The sequence below is a fragment of the Palaemon carinicauda genome, chromosome 40 (genome assembly GCF_036898095.1).
Source record: "Palaemon carinicauda isolate YSFRI2023 chromosome 40, ASM3689809v2, whole genome shotgun sequence".
Classification (NCBI taxonomy): Eukaryota; Metazoa; Arthropoda; class Malacostraca; order Decapoda; family Palaemonidae; genus Palaemon; species Palaemon carinicauda.
In genome coordinates, this window is record NC_090764.1 from 53,153,594 (window position 1) to 53,166,034 (window position 12,441).

A 12,441-nucleotide genomic window follows, 5' to 3' on the forward strand; every position below is an offset into this window, starting at 1 on the left:
TAAGTTGTCATTGTTATCTATTCTCCTTTAACAGTCGTCAGCTGAAAATCATAATTAACTGGTCTGTCAATACTTGAATACAGTGCATTATTGATATTTTATTTTTGCTTAGAAAATGCATTTACATGAAGGATTTGCTTATCTATTATTAATATAAATGAAACATGTCTCGTTTTCGATGGTGATGGAAGATTAATTTGATTCAGTTTTGCCCCTCTCAATAGTATATATCGGTTTATTATTCTGTATATTGTTCCTTGCATAACAATAAAATGGTATTTATTCCACTAACACCGATGCAAATACGACACTCAGCAGTGTAATATAACAAGATTTCTGACTGTGCAAGGAATCATCACAGGTTGTCTTTTTCAGGCTGCCAGTTATTACACAACGCGTTTAGGCTTTGAGCCCTACGCCTACAAAGGCTTAGAGACGGGGTCCCGGGATGTCTGCTACCACGTAGTGAAGCAGAACAAGGTACGTATTACCCTGGCCCCAGTAAGTGGGTCCTAGTATTACCAAGGTCCACTGTAGTATTACGAAGTCAACACGTACCCTGTAATCACCGGTATAGGCTACTTTTCTTCTCTGATGCGTAGAATCCATACTAGAGCTTCAGGTCGTGCTGTCAGCAAACATGTTCTCTGGCAGCTATCTTTAAAGTTCCTATCATTCTCTCTCTCTCTCTCACACACACACACACACACACACACACACACACACATATATATATATATATATATATTATATATATATATATATATATATATATATATATATATAATATATAATATATATATATATATATTATATATATATATATATATATATATATAATATATATATATATATATATATATATATATATATATATATATATATATATATATATATATATATATATATATATATATATATATACATACATGTATATATATACATATATATATATATATTACTATATATATATGTATATATATATATATATATATATATATATATATATATATATATATATATATATATATATATAGTTTTATTCAATGATTCATAATAAACTAGTATTTTTCATTATTTTCAGCTGGCATATAGAATAAATATGTTCCCCAATTATTATGTTTATTTTTCGAAGCAGTGTGTCCCACCAAATTATCTATATGAAATGAATTAATGAAATCATGGGCAACAAAACTGCATATGTAGCTGATTTTCATTTACAAGAAAAAAGTGGGTTGTGTAATTCAGAGAAATACAGTAGTTGATTATTTGAGATTATACACTCTTCAATCTTACCATTTTGAAATAATCTTTTAAGATTTCACCCCCCCCCACCCCCCAAAAAAAGAAGGTTTTCTCTTCATGGCTTTTTTTTTTCCTGTAGATTGTTTCTGTTGTGCGCCAATTCTCATTTGAAAACTTTGTTTTTAATTATAATTTCACTAGTGTGACTCATTTTGTTTTGATTTTTAAATTACTGATTTAAGAAAGCAAATATATTTTATAATATACAGAATTTTTTCCTTATATTGCTTCTTCTTACAGATCTTTTTTGTGTTCGCCTCGGCCCTAACCCAGGCAACACGGAGATGGGCCAACATTTAGTCACCCACGGCGATGGAGTAAAGGATGTTGCTTTCAGCGTCGAGGATTTGGATGGTATCATGAAAGTATGTCATTGAATGTAAACACTCAGTTGAAGTCAGTTTGGATGGTGGGATAAGTAAAAGAATGTTAACTACTATTTAAAGTTGAAAGGAAGAACAGTGGGTTGAAGGTACAATGAAAGCTCATAGAGCGATGGATTCTCTTTATTATATCATAAAGAGTAGTTGGGTATGAGAGAGAGAGAGAGAGAGAGAGAGAGAGAGAGAGAGAGAGAGAGAGAGAGAGAGAGAGAAAAAAGTCAAGGTGTAGGAAGTGGCATTGCAGCGAGAGCAAGATATATTGAATAGAAAACAGGTGATGATTATTTAAAAAAATCGAAACGAGAGAGAGAGAGAGAGAGAGAGAGAGAGAGAGAGAGAGAGAGAGAGAGAGAGAGAGAGAGAGAGAGAAAAGTCAAGGTGTAGGAAGTGGCATTGCAGCGAGAGCAAGATATATTGAATAGAAAACAGGTGATGATTATTTAAAAAAATCGAAACGAGAGAGAGAGAGAGAGAGAGAGAGAGAGAGAGAGAGAGAGAGAGAGAGAGAGAGAGAGAGAGAGAGAGAGAGAGAGAGAGAGAATGGGGGCGCCAAATTACATAGTCCTTATTTAAAAGATGAAGAACCACTGTTAGTTTGTTTATATCAGATGACGTTTAAACTGGTAGGATACATGAAAAGTCGAATCATAATTTTCTTTTTTTTTTACCAGTGGTTTTTCTTCAAGATTGAAATGGACGAATGAAATCTACAAAAAAAATTGAAGGGGTTGATGTTGGAGAAATATCAAGCTTGAAACTGTAAAAATGTCCAGGCTTTACCGATAAGTAGATAATGGGGTCTGAGGAAAAAGGATGGTCAGACCCTGAAGTTGAAAATATGTGTGCGGTACTTTTCATAAGTTATTAAAGATGTTTTTATGTTAATTTTCATGTTTACTTAGTGCTTCGTAGCTGCCCCTTTAAATGAAAAGAACCTGCAGTTCAAAGAAAAATAATTCCTTAGAAAATTGCTGTATAAAAAATACACTATTCTCTGGGTGTGAAAATAAGTTTGATTACGTAACATGGTTTATAATTTCTAATGCTGTGCACATTTCTTTAAAGGACTTGGATGCATTGGAAAATAATTGTCATTAGCAAATGAAGCGTTTAAGTATTTGATGAATGGACTTCAACATTTCTCGAGTTTCATTGATGCTTTCATACTTCGGCCTCCCGCTGTTCAGCAACGCACATTGCTTCGCTTTATTATTATTGTAGTATTATATAACTAAGCGTTGCTGATAAAACATTCCAAATATTAATTATAAATGTATTAATAATGCAATGGCATAAGACACTTTTTTATTAATACAAAAAAGGGCTACCATAAAAAGACAAAAATGGATAATGGTCAATATTCAACGATGTTAATGATATCCCCAAACGACCAGTATGATTCAAAACGAAATTTACGGTTTGGAATTAAGTTCTTGTGTGTGCGTGTGTGTGTGTGTGTGTGTGTGTGTTAGAGTATGAAAATTGAGGACTGCAGTGGTAGAGCTATAAAAACTATAATCTCAGGGTAAATAATTATTAGCTCCTAACACACTGCAATAAAGTAATGATCACATTGCAAAAGAGGTTTATTGGTATGGGGACCGCATTGGGGAAAATGGTAATTGACAAACATCCTTAGCAGACTGACAAATGAAGATGGCGTGAATGCGTCATTTTACCAGTAATGCGCGATTCGTGATTCTGTAACCTTTTCAGGAAGTATTCTTTCTGTGGTCTCTTAGTTACGGTTGTGATTAACAATGCAAGCAGATCTGAAAAAAATATTGTTAACGATTTTGTTAGTCTAAGCCGTTTACATTATACTGGCTAATTGAATGGGTATTTTTCCTTTGGTTAGTGCACAATAGTCCGTGAAAAATTTATTTACGCCTTTAATTGTCATTTGATATTAAATTATTTCTACATTTTTTCATTAAGGCTTGTTGTAAAACAGTATTTTTCATGTCAGTCCCCCCCTCAACCATAATAATTGTTCAAAGACAAAGATAGTCAGGTTGCTGGATGTTCATAAGAAATGATGCTAGAAATATTGATATCATCTTACAAAACTACTTATTGATGCCTGTTTACCGAATTTCCCTGCTCACACAGATGGCTAAGCAAAGGGGAGCCAAGATTGTGAGAGAGATCTGGGAAGAAGAAGACGAGTCTGGCAAAGTCCGGTTTGCTATGGTTCAAACGGTGAGAAAATATTTTTTAATCTGTTATTCTAAATGTTATGTCTCCATTGATGAATTGTAAAAGAAAAGTTGCTCTAAATTAGCCATAGTGTTTCTTTCCATATCAAATGTTTTTGGGTGTTTTTTACAAGCTTTGATTTAGAGGTAACTATTCATTGGAAATGGTAAAATAATTTTCGACTAATGAAAACGATTCCATTAATAATAACATATTTAAAAATTTTCTACAAATTTGTATGTTAATATACTGATAAAAATTTCTAACAACGAAGCATTTGATTTCTTTCATAACTGCTTAATATTCAATTTTCATTTAAATCTTGTAAGGATTATCTGTAATCAGAAAACTAAACTGTGTTTTGGAAATAGGAGATACTCTGTCACATATAGAACCCTAGGCGCATGTGCGTTTCATAACAGTAAACTAGCATTCGCTATTAGGATTGTAATTTAGATAATTGTCTATTTTTCTCTCTGCAGTATGGTGATACAACGCACACTTTCGTAGAGAGAGGGAACTACAAAGGACTTTTCTTACCCGGCTTCAAGAAACCTCTGTTCCCACAGGACAAGATCTTAGAGAAACTGTAAGTGAAATAAAACCTTATAACTAAAAATTCTTTATGAGATACTACCGCTAGAGAGTTATGGGGTCTTTTGACTGGCCAGACAGTACTACATTGGATCCTCCTCTCTGGTTACGGTTCATTTTCCCTTTGCCTACATACACACTGAATAGTCTGGCATATTCTTTACATATTCTCCTCTATCCTCATACACCTGACAACACAGATTACCAAACAATTCTTCATCACCCAAGGGGTTACTGCACTGTAATTGTTCAGTGCTACTTTCCTCTTGGTAAGGGTAGAAGAGACTCTTTAGCTATGGTAAGCAGCTCTTCTAGGAGAAGGACACTCCAAAATCAAACCACTGTTCTCTAGTCTTGGGTAGTGCCATAGCCTCTGTACCATGGCCTTTCACTGTCTTGGGTTAGAGTTCTCTTGCTTGAGGGTACACTCGAGCACACTCTCCTATCTTATTTCTCTTCCTCTTGTTTTGTTAAAGTTTTTATAGTTTATATAGGAGATATTTATTGTTGTTACTCTTCTTAGAATATTTTATTTTCCTTTTTTCCTTTCTGCACTGAGCTATTTTCCCTGTTGGAGCCCCTGGGCTTATAGCATACTGCTTTTCCAACTAGGGTTGTAGCTTAGTAAGTAATAATAATAATAATAATAGGAGGATTTTAGCTCTTGCTTTCATTTTGTGATCAGCCTAGTAGACGTTTATTTCAAGCCTCATACATCAAACGATTTATTCCTTTCAGAAGTTCATACTTGCAGTTTTTATGTTCAACAGTCTCTCCTTATAGTTTATATGACTTTAGCTACGGTAGGCAGCTCTTCTAGAAGGACACTCCCAAATCAAACCATTATTCTCTAGTCTTGGGTAGTGCCGATCAATTTCAACGATGTTACTGATCATAAAAGATTTTATATTTTTCATTCGTTATTTCTCTTATATAGTTTATTCACTCCCTTGTCTCCTTCCATAGCTGAGCTACTTTCCCTTTTGGACCCGTGGGCTTGTAGCTTAGTTGATAATAATAATAATAATAATAATAATAATAATAATAATAATAATAATAATAATAATAATAATAACAATGATGATAATAATAATTCTATCGTCTTTTCTAATATGCCAGCCACAAAAAGTAATATAAAGCGTTCCCTGATATTTCATTAGACAAAATTTATTGATGATATCCTTTTCTGACTTCATTTTTACTGAGGTGAAACTTTGATTATCCAAAGGCCTGTAATTAAACTGTTAGCTGAAATGTACCTAGATGGAAGTAATTTTGAATAGACATATCAATTGTTACACCATGATTCAATTGAACCTTTTTTCAAATACGCATTTCCAGTTTATTTCTTTGGTATATAGAAAGTCATCTTTATTTGTTGATTTTCATGAAATGAACTACTTTGGTAGTCTAATCTTATTGGGAACTTGAATTAAACGGCTTAAAAAGTCCATTTTAGTTTAATATATTGAATAGATTGTCTTGAACAACGAGAAAATCGCTCCAGATTACCTTCGCCAATTTTGTTGCGAAGGTTGTTTTGATAGGCGTGTATTTTGTGTGTGTCTGTTTGATTCACATAACTCAAAAACTGTTTGACCGAATCTCATGAAATTTGGTGGGATGATTTACCATGATCCAAGGACAATTTTATTATATTTTGGGAATGATTGGGGCAAAAGTCAAGGCCAAGGTCTCAAAAAGGTAAAAAAAGTATGTTTGCCATATTTTGATCAATTTTTTATCAGATTTGCATAAAACTAGGGCCAAAATGTGAATAATTCAAATGTCTATCTTATGATATTTATTTTTGGATCAAATACCCACATCATTATCAGTTCTCTTGGTAACATAAGGGGCGGTGGCCTATTTTAGTTGTATATTACATTTACGTAATAAAACCAAACTATATTTTCATTGTTTATTTGTTTCATTGGAATCAATGGAAATCACCATTTCTCCCAAACAGCCCAAAGCCGAATCTGCTATTCGTCGACCATATTGTTGGAAACCAGCCAGACCTTCAAATGGAAAACACAGCTGCTTGGTACGAGAAACATTTGATGTTCCACAGATTTTGGTCTGTCGACGATTCCCAAATGCACACAGAGTACTCTGCCCTCCGCTCCATTGTCATGACCAACTATGAAGAAACGATCAAGGTAAGGAAGATATCCAAACCTTCTGGTGTTGTCATTGCAAAGATATGTTAATCGAATCCTAGATTTTCAATATTTAGAAAACCATATTTACCTCCGTTTAGTTAAAAATGTTCATAGCAATATTTATAAAGAAACTTGTAAAGCTACATTGCTGCTTCTTCATATTCTGAAAAGCTCATTCGTGCCTTCTTTCTTTCTCTATCAATCCGAAATTTGACTTTAAAACTCAAAATTCCCTGTATTTGCTTTTAACCAAATTTTCTTTGCGAAATGACTATTTAGAAAGACTTGTTCGTATCCCACATGCTTAATCGTTGAAAATACCTGCATTATTTTCAATCTCTATTTTCTCCACGTTGTCAAATCCACATTTTCGAAGCAATTAGAAAACCAAAAAGTCTTGTTTCTTCTTGAAAGCCCAATATCTTCAGGATTTCGGATGGCTTAGGGCCACATAATTATTTGGAAGCTTTAGAACCTACTGTAGACATACCTGTACATTTTGGCAATGATAGCTTGAAACCATCAGTAACTAGTCTAGTGTCAACGCGATTCGTTGTCTGCATGATGTGTAGCATTCTCTCGCATATTTTGGACGTCCGGTTCTGATATCTTGAGTTATTGCACGTATATTAAACTATATTCTAGCTTTTAACATGCAGCCTGTATAATTAAATTAGTATAGGAATAATCCTTTCTCGAGATGGGACACATTTTATCACTTTTATTCCTGTTTATTATATTTTTTTTAATTTCTTAAATTGCATTTGGGTAGATTGTAATAGATGAAGTTACAGTAGTCAATCCTGGTAATAACACAGTTAATCACAAGTCTATTTACAGAATATTCATGCAGATACATATTTAAAAAAGAAAGTTTTCTAAGGTGTTATCCAGCGTTTCTTGAGAGACAAATTACAGCCAAGTGATAGCCTACACCAACGTGGTCATGAACTCCACTAGATATTGGGACCTTGATTGGGACCGGGTTGTTATTAATATTTATTTGGATGTTACCCAAGTTTCTTAAATTGTTTTTCTTTCCTACTGCCACAAACTCGATTTTATCTTCATTTAGTTTTAATTGTTTAACGGCCATCCATTCCCTAACACCGGTAAGAACATGATTTAAAGTTTCAGCAGTACCATCAATGTAATTTATGAATCAAAATTTTGTTTCTACAAATAGTTTAATCTTCATTGCATGTCTCTGTAGTACTTTTGATAGACCTATAATAGAGATAAAAATATAATTGGGTCTAGTACACTTCCCAAGGGGGTACATATCTTTTTCTTGTCTCAATATGAGGAATGAGAATTTTCAATTCTTATATAGTTTTAGTCAATCAAGTAATCTTTTAGGTACTTAAAGACTTTATCTTCAATGCCATTGCACCATAAATCATTTAGCAGTAGTTCATGCATAACAAAAGCAGCACTAAGATCGAGTAACTTCAAGCATTTGTTCTCGTCCATCATTTCCAACAGATAATTTACAACATAGCAAACAGCTGTCTCCGTTTAATATAGTCTGTACACAGACTGGTTGTCTGACAATGCTTCGATTCTTTTTAAGTGAAAAACTAGTTGTTCAAGAATTACATATCCTGACACTTTTGGAATAAAGGATGGCTTCGAAATAGGTTTATTTGTGTTTAAATCCTGATAGCATAGAGCATTTTTCAGACCTGGTTTAACTAGAGCCCCTTTCTCAGGTACTGGAAGCTTACACTCATCAATACGAGTATCCACTATATTATGTCGGCAAGACTAGGAAAATTCTCGACTCCAATTACTTAGGATACTGGCATCGGATCAATCGCACAATTTGCTTTCTTTGCCCCTTAAACAATCCAGATGACATCATCTTTTGCTATATTATTAAATAATGTTAATCTGTAAATCTGGTACAGCACCAAACAGAATCTTATGGAATCTGTAAAACACACGATTACATTTTCTATTTTGTTATTAAATAATGCTAGAAATTTATTCGTTGGTTCTTGATCGCTATACCTATCCCGGTTTTTTTTCTTTCTTTCTTTTTTTTTTTTAAATGTCCCATTACACTATTTAGGTGACAAAATAACTTATTCATGTCTCTTCCTGCTTCATGGATTTGTTCTTGTATTCGTTTTTTTTTTTTTTTCTCCTTAATATGTAATTGCATTGGCACTTTACGGTTTTGTGTTTCACTGACTCCTCTTTCTTTCTTTACGCCATTTTTCCCTCCTTTGCTCTAGTCCGAACCAAGGGGATCTGCTCTTAACAGTTATAGGCTAGTCTTTTCTATCAATGAACACAGGTTATTATATATATTTTATTTACCTTGGTTGCCAAGACCGCAGAGAATATTGATATCATTTATTTTCTTTATAACTCAATCAATAAATACACAAGGAAAGAAGTTTGATTCATTTCTAAAACTCATTTTCTTTAGCACTACGTCTATCTGTAAAGGTAAGCTATAAGTTTTAAGCTTGTGCACTTGTGTTCTTAATATATGATAGGATATTATTCATTCCATTACTTAAAACTACTGAAAATCCAACATATGCCTAGTAAAGCTGTTGCACAATTAACATTATTAACACAATGATGAATCTAATACTTTGCTAAAGGCTAAAACATCCCGATTTGATGCGTCATCCATCCATAGATTGAAATTTTCACAGATAATTGTGTTTTTGCCATGCCAATCGTCTCGGTGAGCATACGGAACTCAACAAAATGAAATATTTGCATTTGTTCTCAGAGGTTTGTAAACTATTACGATAGATATTTTATTTTATTTGTGTGTAAAGTTTATCCATGCATTCAAGAGTTATTACACATTCTTTTTTATCATGAGATTTAAATATCCTTTTAGAACGAGAAGACACCCCCCCCCTCCCCCACCTAACTAGCCTTCTCTCGGAATATGAAAGAAAAGTATTACGGGTAATTTCAACTATTTTAGCCTTGTCAAAGCCATTTAGCCATGTTTCAAATATCACAAATATGTCAAAATATTCTGATTTGAATTGTTTTATTACCAAGATTGAATATTTACATCGCTACAATACATGACGTCCTTGGTACCCATGACCCGTATTTTCTGCTGGTCTTGTCAATTCCAAATCTAAAGCTTTGCAATTTCTTGAATTCAGTATATAATCAATTTATAGATTTTATCACTTGGGAATTATATTCTTGGTATTGTGCTTTCCAGTACATTTCCTACACACTTTATCATCAGACTTGAACTTAGTCTTTTTTCAAAACATCCATACCTTTGACAGTGGAAGCAGGTGATCGCCCAGTACCTATCACGTCTGTTATACGTACTCCATCCCAACAAAACTTTGTCACCACTATCATGAATAGCCCTCCGAACTTCAGGATCCCATTCCAACATATAGTGGGTAGTTCCCTCTGCTCTTCTCTTGAATAACGGACTAATCTCCTCTATGTGCTGAATCTGATCCAAATAACGATTCCTATGAATCAAAGCACTAACTACATCATTTCATCACTGAATACACTGCACATCATTATTTTTGGTTTTAGTTTCATGATTTTTCTCTTTTCAGTACCTGTAACTATGATTTGAATCTTAAAACAAGTTTTTAAGGAAAAATTTCTCTCTGATGGTTTCTCTGATTATCATTACAAATTAACTGCGCGTTCTCTTACAGATGCCCATCAATGAACCTGCCCCAGGTAAGAGGAAGAGCCAGATTCAAGAATATGTGGACTACTATGGAGGAGCTGGGGTTCAGCACATTGCCTTGAATACTCAGGACATCATCTCTGCTGTAAGTAACATATTAAAAACTGGAATATTTACAAGTTAATCTGGGCTCGTGCACATTTGCGTGTTTTAATACATTATAATCCCTCTTTGGAAATAAGAAAGGCTCACGTTCTTGCTCTTAATCTTCTTATTGACTACTGTAAATGGAAACATGTCAAATGTCGAAAGACTAAGTTAAAGGGGTCATTCCTGTTTAACTGGGGATGATAAATCGTATTGTATGATCTGTTGATTCCTCTAATGGCTCTATTCCTGCTGTCTTTGACAAGATCCGACAACTGCGTGAAAGAGGAATGGAATTTTTGAAGGTCCCTGATACTTACTATTCGGCATTGAGAGAAAAGTTGAAAACTTCGCCAGTTAAGATCATAGAGGATATGGACACCCTTCAGCAACTGAACATTCTTGTGGATTACGACGATAACGGATATCTCCTCCAGCTTTTCACTAAGAACATGCAAGACCGACCGACGCTCTTCTTGGAAGTTATCCAAAGGCACAACCACTCGGTGAGTTTTTTTTAAATAGTTTACCAGTAATTTAGGTAATTATGAAATATTCAGCGTCTAATCAGTTGAATATAGCTTTACATTTCAAACGAAGATTATGATTTTTAGGACCACTTTCAAGCTAACTAGCGACCATTTTCCATTTGTAGCCATTTTGCTCGCAGATAGTCATTTTATTTTTATAGAGATTATTTCCACTGTATATAACGCAGACTCCTTTTGTTTAAAGTATCTTATTTACCTCTTTTTTTTTAAAGGTAATACCGGCACTACTAAGATATTTCTTCTAAGAAAGTTCATGTAATTCACGGTTTCTTCTTTTTTTTTCTCAGGGTTTCGGAGCTGGCAACTTCAAAGCTCTGTTTGAGGCTATCGAATTGGATCAGGCAGAGAGAGGGAATCTTTGAAGATATAAAAAACATAAAGCTGTTGCCTTTGAATTCTTCCTCCTCGAAGAGGAAGTCAAGATACAAATTCAACAATATTTGGAGTGTCCATATGTATAGCACTGAATTATCTTTTAGAGGAAGATGCATGAAGAACTCTGTAAAGTAATTACTGGACTCTTAATTGAGTACGAGGAGTCACAATAATAATGCAGCTTGTTCTAGTAAAGAAAAATAGTAGATCAAAGTAATGATTTGTCTACACAACTCTTAGAGCGCTAGCGACATGTTCTCTTTTGGCAGAGCCTTGTAACTTTAGCATTAAAAAGAACCAGTGTTGCAAAGGTTGATCTGCAGGATGGCTGCCGGTATGTTATTACAATTTTTCCTACTTTGTAAGAGAGGAAATGGTAACCTAAAATTTTGTTCAACTTTCTAATAATAAGGAAAATTTGCTATTTCATTTTTTTCCTACTTAGAAATTGAGCAAATTGTAATCTCTAAATTTTGTGTATTTTTACTAGTGAGGAAAATTTCTCGAATAAGTAAAAGAATTAAATTTGTTCTCAGCATCTTTTATGTTATATTTTAAAGGAATCGTTAGTGTTTAATATATTCTATCCTGTGTATTTAAGGTGATAGTATTTCTTATATTTAGAAAATTGTAAAATATTTGTGCATGCTATTTCCTTATACATATATAGCATTAAATAATGAAATCTAACGGTGCTAAAGATCTGTAGCGAGTTAAATATAATAAACATGATTATATTTGATGGAATTTCAGCTTATTAATTACCTGTTCTTAGGGAAAAATACGAAGGATGAAGAAATTTCATTTCTTGATACTGGATTGGAGAGAGGTTATAGAAAAAATCGGTCGAGAATTTATCTTTACAGTATACAGTTCTGCCAAAAAGTCGAAAAACTAGTGAGCACTCACAATTGTTTCTATAATCAATCTCCAGATACTATAGATACTTCTGCTAAAGTAAATGACACTGTACAGTACGAATCTCTTTTAGACAGGCTGCCATTTAGCATTTAGCAGTTTTGTTTATGAGGCTTACAGCGCTGGCGTATTATCACGGTGCAACATTCAGTATA

At 33.6% G+C, this 12,441-nt stretch overlaps 1 protein-coding gene across 1 annotated transcript in view; it reads left to right on the forward strand.

The window, feature by feature from the left end:
- The window catches only part of LOC137631784 (4-hydroxyphenylpyruvate dioxygenase-like), a 30,125-nt gene extending 18,010 nt beyond the window's left edge, over positions 1-12,115 (forward strand). The window contains 9 exon segments of the mRNA XM_068363742.1: positions 376-480; positions 1,546-1,570; positions 1,573-1,670; positions 3,801-3,890; positions 4,370-4,476; positions 6,451-6,643; positions 10,321-10,440; positions 10,709-10,948; positions 11,281-12,115. Coding sequence (XP_068219843.1) covers positions 376-480; positions 1,546-1,570; positions 1,573-1,670; positions 3,801-3,890; positions 4,370-4,476; positions 6,451-6,643; positions 10,321-10,440; positions 10,709-10,948; positions 11,281-11,355 — 1,053 coding nt within the window. The 3' untranslated portion in view covers positions 11,356-12,115.
- The last annotated feature ends 326 nt before the right edge of the window (positions 12,116-12,441 follow it).